Source organism: Aphidius gifuensis, linkage group LG4 (assembly GCF_014905175.1).
Source record: "Aphidius gifuensis isolate YNYX2018 linkage group LG4, ASM1490517v1, whole genome shotgun sequence".
In the NCBI taxonomy this organism is placed as follows: Eukaryota; Metazoa; Arthropoda; class Insecta; order Hymenoptera; family Braconidae; genus Aphidius; species Aphidius gifuensis.
Window position 1 is genome coordinate 14449896 of NC_057791.1, and position 21815 is coordinate 14471710.

The 21815-nt window shown below is 27.0% G+C and overlaps 3 protein-coding genes across 3 annotated transcripts; all 3 read left to right on the plus strand.

Annotated features, from left to right (window-relative positions):
• The first annotated feature begins 1088 nt into the window (after positions 1–1088).
• Positions 1089–3251, plus strand: LOC122853891 (luciferin 4-monooxygenase-like). Its single transcript, XM_044154299.1, has 9 exons — positions 1089–1118; positions 1219–1429; positions 1560–1772; positions 1832–2040; positions 2136–2313; positions 2408–2629; positions 2716–2868; positions 2934–3010; positions 3078–3251. The coding sequence occupies exons 1-9, from the start codon at positions 1089–1091 to the stop codon at positions 3249–3251; spliced, it is 1467 nt and encodes a 488-aa protein (XP_044010234.1).
• A 2867-nt stretch (positions 3252–6118) lies between these two features.
• On the plus strand, positions 6119–10296 carry LOC122855135 (dynamin-1-like). The gene is made up of 13 exons (XM_044156302.1): positions 6119–6169; positions 7024–7215; positions 7309–7391; positions 7515–7661; positions 7754–7957; positions 8034–8226; positions 8341–8547; positions 8617–8813; positions 8906–9051; positions 9168–9325; positions 9406–9436; positions 9550–9825; positions 9914–10296. Exons 2-13 carry the CDS (start codon positions 7043–7045, stop codon positions 10037–10039), a joined length of 1941 nt encoding a protein of 646 aa, XP_044012237.1. The 5' UTR covers positions 6119–6169; positions 7024–7042; the 3' UTR covers positions 10040–10296.
• A 1077-nt stretch (positions 10297–11373) lies between these two features.
• Positions 11374–19916, plus strand: LOC122853892 (dynamin-1-like). The gene is given in 24 exon segments (XM_044154300.1): positions 11374–11528; positions 11591–11773; positions 11843–11874; positions 11877–11996; positions 12119–12331; positions 12407–12599; positions 12703–12894; positions 12961–13157; positions 13249–13394; positions 13503–13660; positions 13753–13783; positions 14260–14318; positions 16659–16874; positions 16957–17039; positions 17163–17309; positions 17396–17599; positions 17675–17867; positions 17985–18191; positions 18271–18467; positions 18559–18704; positions 18815–18972; positions 19051–19081; positions 19194–19523; positions 19612–19916. Coding segments are annotated over 24 exon segments (3600 nt in total). The 5' UTR covers positions 11374–11490; the 3' UTR covers positions 19738–19916.
• The last annotated feature ends 1899 nt before the right edge of the window (positions 19917–21815 follow it).

Here is a 21815-nt window from a genome sequence, read left to right on the forward strand (position 1 = left end):
TCACGTTTTGCACGTTTTTCCTTTTGATAAATGCCGCATATGATATAATGACAATAAGAAAAGCTATGCGGCATATTTTCTCGTTTCCAAAAGTAAAAAAAAAAAAAACTTACTCTATTTTATTCAATAAATTTTTCAAATTGTTATTAATAATGAGCTTTTTTTTTTTTAATTATTTAATTGACTAATAAAAAAACTTATGCATAATAAAAAAAAAAAAAAAATAGACCAAATAAATTCTTTCAAAGCTTTAATTTGGAACGTAAAATTACTATTTAAAAAAATCTTAAAAAGAGAATAAAAAATATAATAAACTAATTTAAATTTTTGTATCAGAAAACTCTATGAATAATTATAATCATTTACTTATTTAGATGTTATTTTTTAATTATCTTACAGGCTTTAATTATAAATAACAACAAATAAAATTATCAATGTTTAAACGCTTGTGAAATAAGCATTTTTTTTTTTTCAATTATATTAATTTTTTCATATGCAATAATTATGATTATCTTTAATATTTTTTTTTAATAAACTAAAAGAATTTATCGATTTTAAATAATGCAAGTACTATTCAAACGTGTAAAAAAAACAATATTTTTTTTTGCTTCATTGTAAATGAAATACAATATGTAAATATATTTTTTTGAGACATAAAAATTACTTATTAGTTGCCATAAAAGTTTCCGATTATATTACAACGATAATTGATTTTTTTTGTTATTCGCAGAATTGTCATCATATTCTGGTGTAAGAACTGAACTGTTGAAATATCTGGAAAAATTCATGGTGCTCGAGCTCGGCGTAGCCTGAAACTCAAGTCTCGGCAATATCAAGCTATATTATCTTTACAGTGTTTATTGATAATAACAAGTGCAACCAAGATGAATCAAAGAACGCGTATCAAAAAAGTTTGTAACAGTAAAATAAAATTTAATCAATAAAAAATAACAAAAAATGATAATAATTGAAATTAAAAATTTCAGAAAACTCCAAGTTTTAAAATTGAAAATGGAATAATAAAGGGTGAGGAAAATTCATTTTTAAATTCAAACGATAATAATTTTGGTGAAATGTTGTTGGAAAAAATGAAAGAAAATTCAAACGTTATTGGTCAGGTAATTTGATGTGTAAAAATATTTTTAATAATGCATTCATTTATTATTTTTAAATATAGATAATAATAGCTTTTTTTTTTTGATGATAAATTAATATTAGGTTGATGTTGAAAGTGGAAAAGAGGATACGTATGGAGACATGGTGGACAGAAGTATAAGATGTGCTTTGTGGATGAAAAATGAAAATTTAAAACCAGGTGATATTGTTGCAATATGTACAAATAATCATTTGGATTCGATTATTCCTTGTTTAGCATCTTTATACACTGGTGTTTTATTTAATCCATGGTGGGATCATGGATTAACGAAAGGTATGAATTATTTGTCATTTAATATTAAAAATTTATGAAATATTAATAAAACATTTCTATTAAATTGATTCAGACATTGCAAGATATTTTATTAATTTAACAAAGCCAAAAGTTTTGTTTACAAATGAAGAAACAGCTAATATAGCTCTTGAAGTTTCGAAAGAAGAAAATATTGATATCAAGATAATTGTTTTTGGTTGTACATCTGCTTCACTTTCATTCAATGAAATAATTCAAAAACAAGACATCAAACAAGTTGAAAACTTTAAATGTAACAAATTTGAAAATAGCGATCAACCAGCATTTATCGTCTATACTTCTGGTACAACTGGATTACCAAAAGGTATTTATTTTTTTATAATGAAAAAAAAAATTCATAAACTAACATTTTATATATTTAAGGTGTTTTACATTCACACAAATCTCTATTTGGTAATACCAGAATGACAGAGGAAATGACTCATAATAAATGTATTGCTCTGTGTTATTCAACATTGTGCTGGACCACTGGAATTACATTTTCATTTTTATCAATTGCACGTATTGATAAACGTATTGTTGCAAATAATTACAGTCCTAAACAGATGTGTCAACTTGTTGAAAAATATCAAGTTTGTATAATTTAAAAATCAAAAACATTCTATAATTTATATCATTAATGATAAAATACATAACTATTATTAATTTAACTTCTTTTTTTTTTAAGATCAATTGGATGTTCCTGGGTATAAGTCCAACAAATCGTCTCATTACTTCAGGAGAAATATCAGAGCATGATATGTCATCAATTGAATATACATGGATTGGTGGTTCTGTCTTAAAAGAAGAATCACAAAAAATACTCCAACAATTACTGCCATCTGCTCAAATCACACAAATATATGGTAATTAAAATTTAAATAACAAAGAAAGTATTTAATAGTTATTAAAAACTCAAGTTATTGTCTAAAAATATTATAATTTAAATATTTATTATAGGAATGACAGAATTTTGTGGAATAGTAGTTTATCAAACGAATGATGAAAAATTAAATTCAGTTGGTACGATAGCTAAAAATATACAGATGAAAATTGTTGATCCAGTGAATCGAAAAATATTAGGACCAAATGAAAAAGGTGAGGCATGTTTTAAATCACCTCACATGATGATTGAGTATTACAATAATCCAGAAAAAACTGAAGAGGCATTCGACACTGATGGTAAGATAATAATATAAAAGAAAAATAATTTTTATTTATTTAAAATAAAAGTGTTTCATGTTTTTTATTTAAATCTTATTTTGAAGGATGGATGTATACTGGTGATTTGTGTTATTACGATGAAAGTGGATCTATATTTATTATTGATAGATTAAAAGAACTTATAAAATGCAGAGGTCATCATGTATCACCAGCTTTTGTTGAACAATTGATAAAAACAATTCCTGGAGTTATTGAAGGTATATTTACATTTATATTCAATTTTAATAAAATTAATTTGATATGGATTTTTTTTTTTAAATAGCTGCTGTTGTTGCTGTGGCTGATTTTGAAGATAATGAAAGACCCTTTGCTTTCGTTACAAAAATACCAGATACAATTGTGAGTGTTAATATATCAAATAATGGGCAATGAAAAATGATGAAAATATATTTATTTGTTTCTATAGATATCTAAAGAGGATGTTAGAAAATTAGTCGAGGATAGATTACCGGAACAAATGAAGTTGCGAGGAGGTGTTGAATTTTTAAATGAGATTCCATACACTGCATCTAGTAAAATAAATCGTATGAAATTGAAAAAAATTGCATCGGCTTATGCTCGAATATCATGCACTGCGTGAGGCATTGTCTTTAATTACTTGGGTCAAGTAAAAAATTCAATTCATAGCTTTGAAAAGTTATGGTTTATTTGAATTTAATTGATCCAGCAAGTACATAGATACCAACACCAAGAGTTGAACCGATTCCCAAGAGTGTCAGATCCAATGTCGACAAGCATCTTGTCAATTCATTCTTGAAGATTCATTTGTTGAATCAATCATTTTTTTCATATCCCTCAACTTAACCATTTTTTATAATATTTATTTAAAATAGCCAATAGGTGACTGTAAATATGATCCGATTAAATTTTTGAAAACGAAAATCTACCACGTGTTAAAACCAAAATTTTTATTTCACCTTAATGACATGTGATATAAAATCAAAATTTAATTATTAGAGAACCATGGCTTTTTTTACAATTTGTGTATTAATTTTTACTCAAGCTTACTTGAAGAAAGAAAAAGAGGAAAATGATAAAAGTCAATTGCTTAATATTCATGCTTGAACAAATAATTATAAGCCTATAAGCATAAATAAAAGTCTTTTTCATAATTGAATATAAAAATATTTATTTAATTTTAACAGTTTGCTAAAAACTTGGTTTCACGTATTTTTTGATTAATATATGTATTTGTTGTTCCGGGTCGAAAATCAGATGTCTGTCGGTCATATGGCTGACCAGATTTTGGTTTTTTTATTTTTTAAATGAACTGCATTAAATTTTTATTTTTATTTATTTCTAAGGTTTTCTTGGTTACTTTATGAGGCTATAAAATGTAGAACAACATGTGACAAAAAATTTTGAGTTTATATTTTTTTTACATTACAATTCTCTAATTTATGTACTTTTTTAATAGTCTTTTTCAAACGCAATATTAAAATATTCCCACACATGGTCAACAAATGCATGAAAATTCCAGTAAAATCACGTAACAAACAAAACTATAAATTTAACTAAAATAAATAGAACGCATGAAATAATATTTCTGTCACAATCGTAAATTTTTTAACTTTTATTACTCTGTAATCTAATACTATTTTATAGCCCACACAAGTTCTAAGTTTCCCTCAAAACTCCCACCAACTTCTACTAAATATTAACGAACCCTCTCTTAAACTAATTTTTGACCAATTATAACTAATTTTTAAACTAAATACACACCCATTTCTTGAACTTGACAATTTTCACCAAACTGAAAAATCAGTTGCTCTTCAACACTTGTTTACGTTACATCTCTAACTATTTTTGATTCGCGTACAACGGGCCTTCTTTATATTTATATAATAGAAAATTGTAGTGTCTTTCTTTGACATCACCTTCAGAGTCAACTCGATATACAATAAAAACAATTAATTATAATTTAGTGAAATAATAAAGTGAATATATTATTAGAGTTTAAGCCACTGCAGTGTTTGGATTTATTTCAAGTGATATATTCCTACTATTTCAATTTACAAACTATCATCCCACATCCTTTGATAGCCCTGTATCAAACTCAAGGCTTACAACTCTTGTGAAATTATCGTGGTATATTTGGATACGTGGTGTGAGACACTTATTTAATAATAGAAATAAACTTTTGTCAATTATTTTTAAGAATTTTTATCAGAGCAGAAGACGATTTGGCTTTTAATGTCAATTTGCAGGTAAAACCAGTTGCTTACAATTGATGTTTTTATCAATCTAATTTTATCAAGCTAAAAAATTTTGCTTTATGGTTGAATCATATTCAAAAATTGCTACAAAAAATATTAATGATATTATTCCAAGAATTTACGATTGATTATATTTTATTTATCTTTTTGTTGTTTAAATTATTCTTTGACAAAATAATTTTTTTTTTTCACTCAACAAACGGTGGATTATTATAAAACGTGCTATTATTAATTTCCCGTTGCACATTTCTTTTGTTATTTTGATTTTTTTCGCTTATCAAATTAGTCAATTGATTTTCACATCTGGATCACCTGAAATTCCATTAAAAAAAAAACAAGACCTGAAAAATATTATTTCAAACATCCATCAAAACGATAAATATAAATATTTTTTTTGTAAAATATAGTTACCAATAGATAACCATGCAGTAAACGCATTTGCCAATTAATAATTTGATACTGCGTTAAAAAAAAAGATCAATTTAATTTATATTATTTTATTAAATAAATAAAAGTATTTTGTTTGTTGAACTTACCATAAATTGATCCAAAAATAATGACAAATAAGACAACTCAAAGATTAACAATAGTTAAGAAATTAATAAGAAGTGAAGATTTTTTGGCACCAAAAGCAATTGCAAGTGAAAAAATTATTGTTACTGTAAAAGCAAATAAATCTGGATAGCCTCTAGTATATTCAGGATCCAATTTTGCAATGATTCAAAGAAAGCTTTCATTTTATAATTAGTTAAACCATCAAAATTAGTACTCGGACCCTTGACAACACTTGCTGCTCCAATGACATACTCCAATACTAATATTCAACCAATTAAAAAAGCAATAAATCTAATAAATTCACCCATTGTCACGTAGAAATATGTATAAGCAGGATATAATCAGAACCAGCTCTTGGAACTCTGGCACCAAACTCTGCGTAGCATTAAAAAAAATATATTTTTCAGTTTATTATCAACTTTCGTTGATGATTCATGTTGATTAGCTGTTATTTATTCAACAAAAATAGTGATGAACAAACATCAATTACGTTAGAAAATTGATCCTGATATCGATATATCGAGAGCAAAAATATCGACGATAGATATCGTATTAATATCGAGCTAGCAGTGTGTATCGCGCACCCCCTCGCATCTCACGATCACTCACGATTGCTCACGATCATCCCGAAAACCGCGGATTGACTCGGATCCACTCGGATACAGATTACAAATTCTCGTTGACTCGTTCTGCTCGTTCATTCTGTGGTGGGATTTCGTCAAAGAAGGTCAGTCTTAATTATTACGTCCTAGCTTCCAATAAATTTTTTCTCATTTGGTTAAGACTTAAGACTTTGATATTTACTATTGTTCATTATTTTTTAAAGAAAATAATTATTATCATTTTGGAAATAGTTTAATTCAAACTCAATTAAAAAATCGATAATAAAATGATAATTTGATAAAAAATAAAAACGACATATCTACATTATAACGAATTTTTTCACTTTTTTTTTTTTTATTTTTTTTGTTTAATTTGTTTGTTTGATTACATTTATTTTTTTGACCTGTTTATTAAATTATGTAGATTATATATTTATTAATTTATATTAATAAATATAACAATAGTTATTTTGTAAACCAGAAAAAGTGTCGTTGAAAAACAAGAGACTGAATCTCGTGTGAAATACACGCACACTGTTCTAAGGTTTCATTTGTTTTTTTTTTTGTTTTTTTTTTTTTTTTTTGATGTGCGCCGCGTAACAAACAAATGAAGAATTTCATTTTGTTTGTAAAAGGTGTATAAAAAAAGTTCTCCAGTGCACAGAAGTGAGAAAAAAATTACGAAGAAATTTATTCAATTGTACATTCAATATAAATAATAAAATAATTTAAAATAAGTTTATTACGAATTTCTTTTGTATTTCACTCTCGTATTTCGCCTTTCTTCAGTTAATAAATTTTTTTTAATTGTTATCATGCACAATAATAAAAAAAAAAATAAAAAAAATAAATACTTTCAAGTATTGGAACATGAAATTGATAAAAAATCTAAAAAGTCAGTAATAAAATATAACAAACTAATAATTTAAATTTCTGTTAAAAAAGTAATTAATACTGTTAACAACTTGATTAATTCAAGGTCTTCAATCAATAAAAAAATGGCTGGTAACGCTGGTAACTCCGGCATGGAGAACTTGATATCTCTGGTTAATCGCCTGCAAGATGTAGCAACTCGTTCAGGGGTGGCTATGGACATGGACTTGCCACAAATTGCTGTTGTTGGAGGTCAAAGTGCTGGCAAATCATCAGTACTTGAAAACTTTGTTGGACGGTATTTATTACAGTCGTTTTTTTTTCACCATCATTTACTCTACGTATTACATAATAATATTATGCATTGTCTTTTTTTTTTTTTTTATTCAAGTGATTTTTTACCAAGAGGTTCTGGAATCGTTACTAGACGTCCTCTAGTTTTACAACTTGTTAATAATGGCAGTCGAAATGAAGGTAAAAACTTGAATTTAAAAAAAAACATAATTTTCATTAAAAAAAATTAAGTTTTTTTAAACTATTTTATACTTACGTTGTAATTTTTAAATTTTTAATTTACTTATTTTTATATCTTCAAAGAATATGGAGAATTTTTGCACTGTCCAAATAAAAAATTCACTGACTTTGATGACATACGAAGAGAAATTGAAGAAGAAACTGATAGGATAATTGGTGGAAAAGGGATATCTAATATTCCTATAAATCTTCGAGTTTTCTCACCAAAAGGTATGAAAATTTAAATAAAAAAAATATGCATATTGCGGATCAAACAATCATGATTAATATGTCAATAAATTGAAATTTTTTATTTTATGCAGTGTTAAATTTAACATTGGTTGATTTACCTGGTCTGACGAAAGTCGCAATTGGAAACCAACCGATCGATATTGAAGCACGTATCCGTAAAATGATACTAGAATTCATATCCAAAGAATCATGTTTAATTTTGGCTGTAACACCTGCCAACACAGATCTTGCAAATAGCGATGCCTTGAAGCTCGCTAAAGAAGTTGATCCAAAAGGTGATTATAAAATTATTATTCATCTTTAATTTACACTAATTAATTAATTATTTATTAATTTGATTTTATTCTCCAGGCACTAGGACAATTGGTGTAATCACAAAGTTGGATCTGATGGACGAAGGAACAAATGCTCGAGATATTCTTGAAAATAGATTATTGCCATTGAGACGAGGCTACGTTGGTGTCGTTAACAGAAGCCAAAAGGCGATCGATGACAACAAAGAAATTGTTGCTGCCATTGATGCAGAAAAACAATTTTTTAAATGGTAATGATTTTTAATTTTATATACAAGATTAATAAAGCAAAAATTGACTTCTCAAAATTATTTAAATTTCTTTAATTATTTATTAATTTCGATTATTGATTCTTTTTAATTCAGCCACGAAGACTATAAACATATGGCTGACAAACTTGGTACACCTTATCTCCAAAAGGTTTTAAATCAACAGCTTTCAAGTCACATTCGTGAAACATTACCAGCATTAAGAAAAAAATTACTCGACCAAATGGATATTTTCGAAAAAGATATGAAACCTGAAAACATGAATCTTGATGAGTCAGCTGTTAAGACAGAAACGATGATTTCGTAAGCTATTATTTCAACTTGTCAACTTTTAAAGTTTACTAATTTAATTTTCATACAACTATTTTCCAGGTTGATTAATCAACTTAAAGCAGTTTTCAGCAACTCAATCGGTTGCTATGAATCTGATGATATTGGAAAAAGCTTAAACGGTGGATTCAAAATCCACCACTTGATGCACGAACATTTTTCTCAAGAAATCGACAAAATAAAGCTAAGTGACGATGATTTATGCAAATCAATTAAACTCGCTATTTTAAATATTCGTGGTGAGTATTTATTCATTAAATTATCAAAATATTTATTTGTATTTTATAATTTTATATATGTACATACTAAATATGTAATTATTTTTCAACAGGTGTTAGATCAGGCATGTTCACACCCGACAGGGCTTTTGAGGCTGTTGCCAAACAACAGATTGTTCTTTTAAAAGAACCAGCCATGAACTGTATTAGCCAGGTTGTGTCAAAACTACACGAACTGCTTGATGACTGTATACAACTGGTCAGTCAACTTTCAAATATATATTCTTAATTTTTTTTCCGTCTTAGCTAGTGGTTAATTTTAACAATTGATCTAATATATATATATTTTTTTTTTTTGCATTGATGTTTTCATAGCTGGATAAATATCCAAGATTACGTGAGATGGTTGATGAAAAAATTATGCTATATGTCAGAGAGTGCAAAGAAAAATGCAGACAACAGCTAACTGCTCTTTTAGAGTATGAGCTATCATATATCAACACAAAACATATTGATTTCGTTGGACTCAAAGGGTGAGCAAATACAAACCTAAACAAAAGTTTCTTAACGCGATTCATATTTATAACTTATCAACTTTTTTTCTTTGCTACAGAGTGAAATCACAATTGAATCATCATCAAAAGGTGAGACATTTTATTTGTCGTATTGAATATAAAATTAAAATTTAATTAGTTACAAAAAGTTTTGATATATTTATCACAACTCGTGTATTGATCTTTACTCGAATTATTTACAGGCTGATGAACACGAAGACAATAGTTATTATGATGGTGATGATGATGATGCAAGCCAATTCGATATTACAAATATTCTCATTGAAGACATCAAAAATAATGGTATTATAGATCGTGAGGTTGATACATTTAAAATTTTGGTTGACTCATACATGATGATTGTCACCAAAACTGTTAAAGATCTTGTTCCTAAAACAGTGATGTGTTTGATCATCGAAAAGATCAAAAAATTTATCGATATGGATCTTTTATCTCAGCTGTTTGCTAAAGAAGACATTGTAAGTAAAAATTAAATTTTTAAACCATTTATATAATAATTTTTATTTAAAGAAAAAGATATGTACAATTCATTTTTTATTTTATCAGTTCACATTGATGGAACTTTGTGAGGGTGAAAAAAATAAACGTGATGATTTATTACGTATGTACAACGCTACCAAAGATGCATTAAAAATTTTGAGAGAAGTATCGTCATCAATCTCAAAATCTTGAACAGCAACAGTCCTCTTCGTTATTAAGTACAAAAATATTAATTTAATTTTAACATGATGTCACATTTTTTATTGATTAATAATTTTTTTTACTCAGTCTAGCAATTTATATTTTGTTGAATACATCTGAGCTAATCATTTTGTAACTAAGGTAGATTGATTTTGCACAAGTACTTATAATTTTTATCCAATCAAATGCATGATTTTAGTTAAAATAAACTAAGAGTTTAAGTGCTGACTCATTTACTTCTTTTTTTCTTTTTTTGAAAATATTAATAGTGGTTAACTTGTTTTGATTTTATTATTATTCAATCATTTTTATAAATAAGTACTAAAATACATAATAATTTTTAAGATTCAATTCGTTAATTATTTTGTAATCTGTAAGTGTGAATAAAAAAATCAAACACTTTAAATAATCATTGGGTGGTTTTTATTTACCGTTTTTTTTATTCACTTATTACTTTTTATTTTTTGTTTTTTCAATAAACTAATTTTTTGTTCCATAAAATAAGAAACATACTGTCATATGTAGATTCAGTATGAAACATAAGCTTTTGATAAACTTGATATACTGATTATTTTCTAAAATATGTTTTGACTGATAAGCGTGATGAACTTATGTTTAAACACGTAAAATATTCATTGGGTTTTTTATTTAAATCAAGAGTTTTTTTTTTTTACAGTTATTACTTACTACCTTTTATTTTTTTTTTCAATATACTAATTATTTGTTGCATAATAAATGAACGATAATATGTAGATATAGTATGAGACATCAAAGCTTTTGATAAACCTATGCACTAAATATTTTTGAAAATATCTATTGACTGATGATTTTTTATTTATCAACATAAAAACGAAACAAATAAAATTATTTCAATATGTTAATATCAGGAAAATCAATACATAATTATAATCATTGACTTTTTTAGATGTAATTTTTAAATAGTAACAAATGAAATAATCTATGTTCAAACACTTGTAAAATAAGCATTTCCTTATTTGATTTTCAATTATTAATTTTTTCATATGCAATAATTATCTTTAATATTTTTTTTTTAATAAACTAAAAGAATTTATTGATTTTGAATAATGCAAGTACTTTTAAAGTGATACGTTTATGTTTCATACGAAATGAAATACAATATACGTAAATATATATCTCATCTACCAATAACGATTTTTTTTTTATTGCTGGAATCGTTCACATTGTGGGGGCAGGAGAAAAACGGTTAAAAGATCTGGAGAGACGTAGACTGAATCAAAAGAACGTGGCACACAGTCAATAGATAATTTTATTTTCTATATTGTAGCAACGAGCAACGTTCATTTGGTAATTTATTGGTTTGAGTCACTCTGTTGTGCGACGCGTAAGTTGCCTTAACTTGTATAGATTAAAGCTGATTTTTTTAGCTGGCACTACCCTAGCTCATAATTCGGAAAATTAAGATGAGTTATTTAAAAAAATTTTATTGGGGTAATCAAGAGTAAGTAACCGAATAGTAAAAATAAATAAATATTGTTAAAAGCTTGATCAATTGATTTCAAGGTCTTCAGTAGAACAAAAAATAGCTGGTAATCCTGGTATGGAGAATTTGATATCGCTTGTTAATCGTCTTCAAGATGTATCAACTCGTTCAGGGGTCGCGTTGGATATAGATTTGCCACAAATTGCTGTTGTCGGAGGTCAAAGTGCTGGAAAATCCTCAGTACTTGAAAACTTTGTTGGATGGTATTTATTACAGTTGTTTTTTTTTTACCATCTTTTATTTTACATATGTATTGTTTTTTTTTATTCGAGGGATTTTTTACCAAAAGGATCTGAAATCGTTACAATAAAAAATTCACTGATTTTGACGAAGTGCGAAGAGAAATAGAAACAGAAACTGACAGAGTAATTGGTAGAAAAAGAATATCCAATATTCCTATAAATCTTCGAATTTTCTCACCTAAAGGTATAAAAATATATAATTGAAAAAAAAAAAAAATTATATATATTTATATATATTGATTTATTAATTTGTTTATTCATTAGGTGTATATGTCAATTTATCAAAAAATTTTATTTTATGTATAGTGTTGACTTTGACATTGGTTGACCTTCCTGGTCTAATGAAAGTCGGTATTGGTAACATTGGTAATCAAGCAAAAGACGTTGAATCCAGAATTCGGAAGATGATTCTGAAATTCATATCCAAAGAATCCTGCTTAATTTTGGCTGTAACGCCTGCCGATACGGATTTAGCAAACAGTGATGCCTTGAAGCTAGCAAAAGAAGTCGATCCAAAGGGTGATTATAAAATTAATCTTCATCTTTAATTTACACTAATTAATTAATTGTTTATTAATTTGATTTATTCTCCAGGCACAAGGACAATTGGTGTCATCACCAAGTTGGATTTGATGGATGAAGGTACCAATGCTCGTGATATTCTTGAAAATCGATTATTGCCATTAAGACGAGGCTACGTTGGTGTGGTTAACAGAAGCCAAAAGGCGATTGAAGATAATAAAGAAATTGGTACTGCTATTGATTCAGAAAAACAATTTTTTCAATGGTAATGATTTTTAATTTTATATGCTACAAAGTTAAGACAGCAATAATTTATTTTTCAAAATTATTTAAACTATTAACTGTGATTGTTTATTATTTTAATTTAGCCACGAAGAGTATCAACACATGGCTGACAAACTTGGTACACCTTATCTACAAAAGATGTTAAATCAAGAGCTTTCGAGCCACATTCGTGAAACGTTACCAGCATTAAGAAAAAAATTATTGGACCAAATGAATATTATTGAAAACGACATTAAAGTTGATGAATCAGCTGTCAAGACTAAGACAATGATTTTGTAAGTTATTTATTCTACTTGTCAACTTTCTGATTTGACACAACTACCTTATGATTACTTTTCAAGGTTACTCAATCAACTTCAAGTGATCTTCAGCAACTCAATTGGCTGTTATGAGTCCGATGATATTGGAAAAAGTTTGAATGGTGGATCCAAGATCCACCACTTGATGCACGAACATTTTCTCCAAGAAATCGAAAAAAATAAATCAAGTGACGATGATTTGTGTCAACAAATTAAACTTGCTATTTTAAATATTCGTGGTGAGTATTTATTTATGAAATTATTAAAATATTCATTTGTATTTTCTTATTTTATACATATATATGCTAAATGTGTAACTATTTTTATCAGGTGTAAGATCTGGCATATTTACTCCAGACATGGCTTTTGAGGCTGTTGCCAAACAACAAATTGTTCTTCTAAAAGAGCCAGCCGTTAATTGTATTAGCCAAGTTGTTTCACAACTACACGAATTGCTCTATGACTGCACGCAACCAGTCAGTTATTTTTTAAAATATATATTCTTGGCTTTTTTCTTGTTTTTAAGAGTGATTAATTATAACAATTGATCTAAAGTTTTTTTTTTTGCATCAATGTTTTCATAGATGGATAAGTATCCAAGATTACGAGAGATCGTTGATGAAAAATTGATGCTACATGTCAGACAGTGTGAGGTAAAATGTCGAGAGCAGCTCACTGCTCTTTTGGAATACGAGCTATCATATATCAACACAAAACACACAGATTTTGTTGGACTCAAAGGGTGAGATATTAGCAATAACTTATTATAAACATAAAAAATATTTTTCAACTCGATTTATATTTATAATTTATCAACATTTTTCTTTGGTACAGAGTGAAATCACAATTAATTTATCATGGAAAGGCAAGGAATTTTATCTGTCGTATTTTTTTTAGTCAAATATAAAATCAAAATTCAATTCAATTTAGTCTTTATTTTTTTTAGAACTTTTGAATTAATCTTTACTCAAATGATTTACAGGGTTACGAGGAGGAAGACGATAATATTAATGATGATGATTATAATAAAAGCAAATTTGATATTACAAATATTTTAATTGAAGATATCAAAAATAATGGAAACATTGAACGTGAAGTTGACATATTCAAAATTTTAGTTGACTCATACATGAAGATTGTCACAAAAACTGTACAAGATCTTGTTCCCAAAACAGTGATGTGCTTGATCATCAAAAAGATCAAAAATTTTATCAAGGTAGAACTTTTGTCTCAGCTCCTTGCTGAAGAAAACATTGTAAGTTGCCATACAAATTTTAAAGCATTTTTAATATAATTTTTATTTAAAAAAAGATATGTACAATTTATTTTTTATTTTGTTAGTTTACATTAATGGAACTTTCTGAAGGTGAGAAGAAGAAACGTGATGATTTAATACGTATGTACAACGCTTCCAAAGATGCATTAAAAATTTTGAGAGAGGTTTCATCATCAATATCAGAAACTGGAGCTCGAACAAATAATTATCTACCATAAGCAAGTCTCTCTTCATATTTAAATAGGAAAAATTTATTTAATTTCTATAATTTGCTAAAAACTTGTTTTAACATTTTTATTGATTAATAATTGTTTTTTACGCAGTCCAACAATTAATATTTTGTTGAATACATCTGAGCCAATTTTTTTTAACCAAAGCAGATGTATTTTGCACAAGTACTTATAATTTTTTAATTAATCAAATGCATGATATGCATTTATAAAAATTAAAAATACTAAAAGCTGGTAAAAATGGTACTAACGGAACCTTCGAACTACATAATTTCAAACAATGTTAATAATTAAAGCTGAACAATATAGTATTTATATAATAATTAATAATTAATTTAAAAAACTTACAGAAAACAATAGCTTTTTGTCTGATACAGGTTGACGATATACACATATTAATATCAAAATATGAATTGTTAAAAAAGATCCATTAAGAATGTGTTGAGAATAATTTATAATAAATAATGTTGTGAGTATACATGATAAAACTGTAATTAAATATAAAATTCATTACATTTTCATTTGACAATTATTTATTGCTAAAAATAATTTCGTTGTTATCGAAAAACTTACTGTAAAGAAAAACAAGAGTTGAAGCAATTTGACTGGTTAGTTTTATTGATCTTTTTGTATTATTGAGATTAAAAAATTGCTTGACAATATATAACAGTTCTAGGTTCTCTGTCATCTCGTTTTTCAAATGTCTCAAATTCTTTGTATCATAAAGTTAAAACTCAAGATGCAATAGTTGAATATGTTGACAAGACTCCAAGACTCATCAGAGAAAAGAGTTGATTTATGTTTAATATTTCAGATAAAACTCCTTCAAAAATCAATTAAAATATTATAATTACAATGTTGAAAATTCAATTAAATGAATATTTAAGTTGTTATTAAACCAGTAATTAATGTTCCAATAACAGGAGTTTGAAATTTTGGGTGGAGTTTACCATAAAATTTAAAGATGAGAATAAATTCACCCATTGCACGTAACAATACATATGCATAAGCACCAGCCCTTGGCCCCAAACTCTGCGTAGCGTAATCCTAGAAATAAAAAAAAAAATATATATATTTCAGTTCATTATCAATTTTCATTGATGATTCATGTTCATTAGCTGTTATTTATTTAACAAAAATAATAATGAACAAACATAAATTACGTTACAAAATTTGGTCCCGAAATCCTGATATAATATATCGAGAGCAAAAATATCGACGATGGATATCGATATAGAGCAGCCGATGTATGGTGCACCCTCGCAATCTCACGATCGCTCACGAATCACGATTATCGTGGATTCTCCGGATTCTCGGTAAATCTCGGGATTCTTGTTCATCGGTTCATTGCGTTCATTGTGTTGGGGGATTTTGTCAACGGAGGTCAGTCTAAATTATTACGTCTTAACTTTGAATAAAATTTTTTACTGTTTGGTAAAGACTTTAATTATTATTTTTGTTAATTATTTAATAAAGGAAATAATTATAATCATTCTGATAATGGTGTAATTTAAGTTTAATTAAAAAATCAACAATAAAAAATAAGAAAACAGGATAAACTTTAACGAATTTTTTTAATTTTTTTTTTTGTTGTTTGTTTGATTACATTTATTTTTTTTTTTTGAATTGTTTATTAAATTATGTAAATTATATATTTATTAATTTATATTGAAAAATAATTACAACAATAGTGATTTTTTAAACAAAAAAAAGTGTTGCTAAACACAAAGAGACTTGGTGTGTATATATACACGCACACTTAACTGTTCTAAGCGGTCTAAGGTTTCATCTCATTTTTTTAATGTTTTTTTTTATTTTCCCCAATTTTTTCTTTTGATAAGCGCCGCACAACAAACAAAACAAATGACGCATTTGTCAAATAAGTTCCCTAGTGCACAAATAGGAAAAAAAAAAATTTATATTAGAAGAAATTTATAAAATAACATTTCGATATTAATAATAAAATATTAGCTAATTTAAATTTATAAAGGATTTCTTTTGTTCTAATATTTTATTTTTTTTTATTCAATAAATTTTTTCAATTATTAAATAATTATTATTATATAAAAAAAAAATAAAACAATTACCAACGTTCAAAGCTTCAACTTGTAATATAAAAATTAATATTGAAACAAATTCTGAAAAGTCAGTAAAAAAATATAATAAACTAATAATTTAATTTGTTTATTCAAATAGATAAATCCTGTTGAAAACTTAATCGTATAATTTCAAAGTCTTCAATCCAAAAAAAAAAAAAAAATGGCTGGCAACGCTGGTAATGCTGGTAATGCTGGTAACGCTGGTATGGAAAATTTGATATCTCTTGTCAATCGTCTTCAAGATGTGGCGACCCGTTCAGGGGTGGCTATCGACATGGACTTGCCACAAATTGCTGTTGTTGGAGGCCAAAGTGCTGGCAAGTCATCAGTACTTGAAAATTTCGTTGGACGGTATTTATTACAAACGTTTTTTTTTTCACCATCATTTATTTTACATAGTAATATTATGTATTGTTTTTTCTTTTTATTCAAGGGATTTTTTACCAAGAGGATCTGGAATCGTCACTAAACGTCCCCTAGTCCTACAACTTGTTAATATTGCTGGTCGAAACGAAGGTAAAAACTTGAATTAAAAAAAACCACTGCATTTCCATCAAAATAAAATTTAACTTTTTAAAAATTATTTATTACTTTGTCATTATTTAAATTTTCAATTTACTTATTTTTATATTTTCAAAGAATATGGAGAATTTTTGCATTGTCCCAATAAAAAATTCACTGATTTTGATGAAATACGAAAAGAAATAGAAGTAGAAACGGACAGGTTCATCAAAGGAAAAGGGATATCCAGTGTTCCTATAAATCTTCGTGTATTCTCACCAAAGGGTATAAAAATATAATTGAAAAACTTCATATATATTGTCGATCAAACAATCATTATTCATATATATGTCAATATCTTATTTATGTAGTGTTAAATTTAACATTGGTTGATTTACCTGGTCTGACGAAAGTCCCTATTGGTAATCAACCAAAAGACATTGAGTCCAAGATTCGGAGGATGATTCTGAAATTCATATCCAAAGAATCGTGTTTAATTTTGGCTGTAACACCTGCCAATACAGATCTCGCCAATAGCGATGCCTTGAAGCTGGCAAAAGAAGTCGATCCAAAAGGTGATTATAAAATTATTTTTCATCTTTAATTTACACTAATTAATCAATTGTTTATTTATTTTATTTATTCTCCAGGCACAAGGACAATTGGTGTCATCACTAAGTTGGATTTAATGGATGAAGGTACCAATGCTCGTGATATTCTTGAAAATAGATTATTGCCACTGAGACGAGGCTATGTTGGTGTAGTTAATAGAAGCCAAAAAGCGATCGATGACAACAAAGAAATAGTGGCTGCCATCGATGCAGAAAAACAATTTTTTCAATGGTAATGATTTTCAATTTTATATGCTACAAAGTTAATAGAGCAATAATTTATTTCTTAAAACTATTTAAACTTTTTCAATCATTTGTTAATTTTGATAATCTGTGATTTTTAATTCAGTCACGAAGACTATAAACATATGGCTGACAAACTTGGTACACCGTATCTCCAAAAGATTTTGAACCAACAACTTTCAAGTCACATTCGTGAAACATTACCAGCACTAAGAAAAAAATTACTCGATCAAATGGATATTTTCGAAAATGATATGAAACCTGAAAACAAAAATCTTGATGAATCAGCTGTTAAGACAGAAACTATGATTTTGTAAGCTATTATTTCAACTTGTCAACTTTTGAAGTTTACTAATTTAATTTTGATACAACTTTTTTGAATTTTTTTTCAGGTTGATTAATCAACTTAAAGCAGTTTTCAGCAACTCAATTGGCTGTTATGAATCTGATAATATTGGGAAAAGTTTAAATGATGGGTCCAAAATCCACTACTTAATGCATGAACATTTTTCTGAAGAAATCGACAAAATAAAGCTGAGTGACGATGATTTATGTCAACAAATTAAAATTGCTATTTTAAATATTCGTGGTGAGTATTTATTTATGAAATTATTAAAATATTTATTTGTATTTTCTTATTTTATACATATATATGCTAAATGTGTAACTATTTTCATCAGGTGTTAGATCAGGTATGTTCACACCAGACCGGGCTTTTGAGGCTGTTGCCAAAGAACAAATTATTCTTTTAAAAGAACCAGCCATGAACTGTGTTAGCCAGGTTGTGTCAAAACTACATGAACTACTTGATGACTGTACAGAACTGGTCAGTTAATTTTCAAATATATATTCTTGACTTTTTTCTTGTCTTTGCAAGTGGTTAATTTTAACAATTGATCTAAAATTTTTATTTTTTTTGCATTAATGTTTTCATAGTTGGATAAATATCCAAGATTACGTGAGATGGTTGATGAAAAATTAATGCTACATGTCAGAAGGTGCAAAGAAAAATGTCGAAAGCAGCTTACTTCTCTTTTAGAGTTCGAGTTATCATATATCAACACAAAGCATATTGATTTCGTTGGACTGAAAGGGTGAGCAAATACAAACCTCAAAAGAAGTTTTTTAACTCGATTTATAATTATAACTTGTCAATTTTTTCTTTGTTACAGAGTGAAATCACAATTAACTCATCATCAAGAGGTGAGATATTTGATTTGTCGTATTGAATATAAAATTTAAATTTAATTAGTTACAGAGATTTTTGATATTTTTTCACATCCCATGTATTGATCTTTACTCGAATTATTTACAGGCTGATGATAATGACAATGATGATGATAATGATGATGATGATGATGGAGATGGAGATGATAATGATAATGATGATGCTGATGATGATATTTATGATGATGATGATAGTAAATTCGATATTACAGACATTCTCATTGAAGACATTAAAAATAATGGTATTATAGATCGTGAAGTTGAGACATTTAAAATTTTGGTTGACTCATACATGACGATTGTCACCAAAACTATTAAAGATCTTGTTCCTAAAACAGTGATGTGCTTGATCATCGAAAAGATCAAAAAATTCATCGATGTGGATCTCTTGTCTCAGCTGCTTGCTAAAGAAGACATTGTAAGTAAAAATTAAATTTTTAAACCATTTATATAATAATTTTTATTTAAAGAAAAAAATATGTACAATTCATTTTTTATTTTGATAGTTCACATTGATGGAGCTTTGTGAAGGTGAAAAAAATAAACGTGATGATTTATTACGTATGTACAACGCTACCAAAGATGCATTAAAAATTCTGAGAGAAGTATCATCATCAATCTCAAATACTTAAACAGCAACAGTTCTTTTCGTTATTAAATACAAAAATATTAATTTATTTCTAAGCTGATATCACATTTTTATTGATTAATAGTTTTTCTTACTCAGTCCCACAATTAATATTTTGTTGAGCATCTTATTACATCTGAGCTTATTATTTTGTTACCAAGGTAGATTGATTTTGCACGGGTACTTATACTTTTTAACTAATCAAATGCATGTTTTTAGTTAAAATAAACCAAGAGTTCATGTACTGACTCATTTACTTCTTTTTTTTTTTCTTGAAAATATTAATATTAAATAACTTGTCTTGATTTTATTATTATTCATTCATTTTTATAAATATGTACTGAAATAAATAATAATTTTTAAGATTTAATTTTTTAATTATCTTGTAAACTTTAAGTGTGAATAAAAAATTCAAACACTTTAAATAATCATCGGATGATTTTTATTTACAGTTATTACCTTTTACTTTTTTTTATTTCAATAAACTATCTTTTTGTTCCATAGAAACATACTATCATATGTATATAGATTTCGTATGAGACATAAAAGCTTCTGATAAACTTGATGTACTGATTATTTTCTAAAATATTTTTAATCATCTTACAGGCTTTGAATGCAAATGATAACGAAGAAAATAATAATAATGTTCAAACACATTTTTTTTTTTTCAATTATAAATTTTTCCATATGCATGCAATTTTTTTTTTCAACATACTCAAAAAAATTATGAGTTTCAAATACTGCAAGTACTTTCAAAGTAATATGTGTAAAAAAAACTAATATTTTTTGCTTTCATAGTAAATGAAATCCAATATAAATAAATATTCGTACATCTACAGATAACTATTTTGTTTTTTTTTTAATTACCCGATTACATTGAGTAGTACAGTACCAAAACCACATAGCGATTAGGATATCAGTCACTTGCTATCATATATGTACCAGTATTGTGTTATCTAGGTTGCTGGTATCGTTCACATTGGTGACGAATGAGAAGAACTGTTAAAATATCTGAAAAGATGTAGACTAAAATAAAATAACGCAACACAAAGCACCAGTTTAGTTATTGTAGCGAAACCAGCAACGTTCGTTTGGTTTGAGTCACTCTGTTGGGCGACGCCTAAAATGTAAGTTGCTTTGCTTTAACTTGTTGATTTACTAACTAAAATATTCTTAAAATAAACACTTGTTTATTGACTCAAAAGTAAAGATAAATTTATTAATTTCTTTGAAAAAAAAAATAATGATTAGTTAATAAAATTATTTTCATTATTTTAATTATCAACTATCGCATTATTTCAATTTTTTTTCTTAGAGTTGTTCAGTGCATATATTGACAAACAAAAAAAAAATAACAATGGCAAATAGCGAGAGTATGGAGAAGTTGATTCCATTTATGAATCAAATTCAAGATATATATTTACAAAACATGCAGTTTCTGCTAAATTTAATTTACCACGAATTGTGGTTATTGGTGGTCAAGGTGCTGGAAAAATTTCAGTCTTGGAAAATTTGGTTGGAAAGTATGTTCGTCTTTTTTTTTTAAACTTGAATAATTAATTAATCAAAGAATATTTTTTCACACCAGAGATTTTATTCCAAGAGGCAGTAGCGTTATAACAAGCAGGCCACTTATTTTGCAATTAATCACCAACAAATACAGTAAAGAAGGTGAACGAAATAATTTTTTCTTTTTTTGAGATTTATAATAATTGAAAGTTGGACTGATTGATGAAGATTTATTCTCCAACTGGTGAGAGATTTAATACTATTATTTTCAAAAATAATAACACATTGTATTTCAGTTTTAAACTTGACATTGGTTGATTTGCCTGGATTAACGAAAGTACCAGTTGAAGGACAACCAGCTGATATTGCTGTTCAAATAAGAAAAATGGTTCTTGAATATATAACCAAAGAAAACGCTCTTTGAAAATGCAGTAACATCTGGTAATACTGATCTTGCAACTAGTGATGCACTTGAACTTGCAAAGGAAGTCGATCCTTCTGGTAAAAATTATTAAATTGAAATTTTATTATATTTTTTATTAATATTTTAATGATTAAAAGATAATGATATAC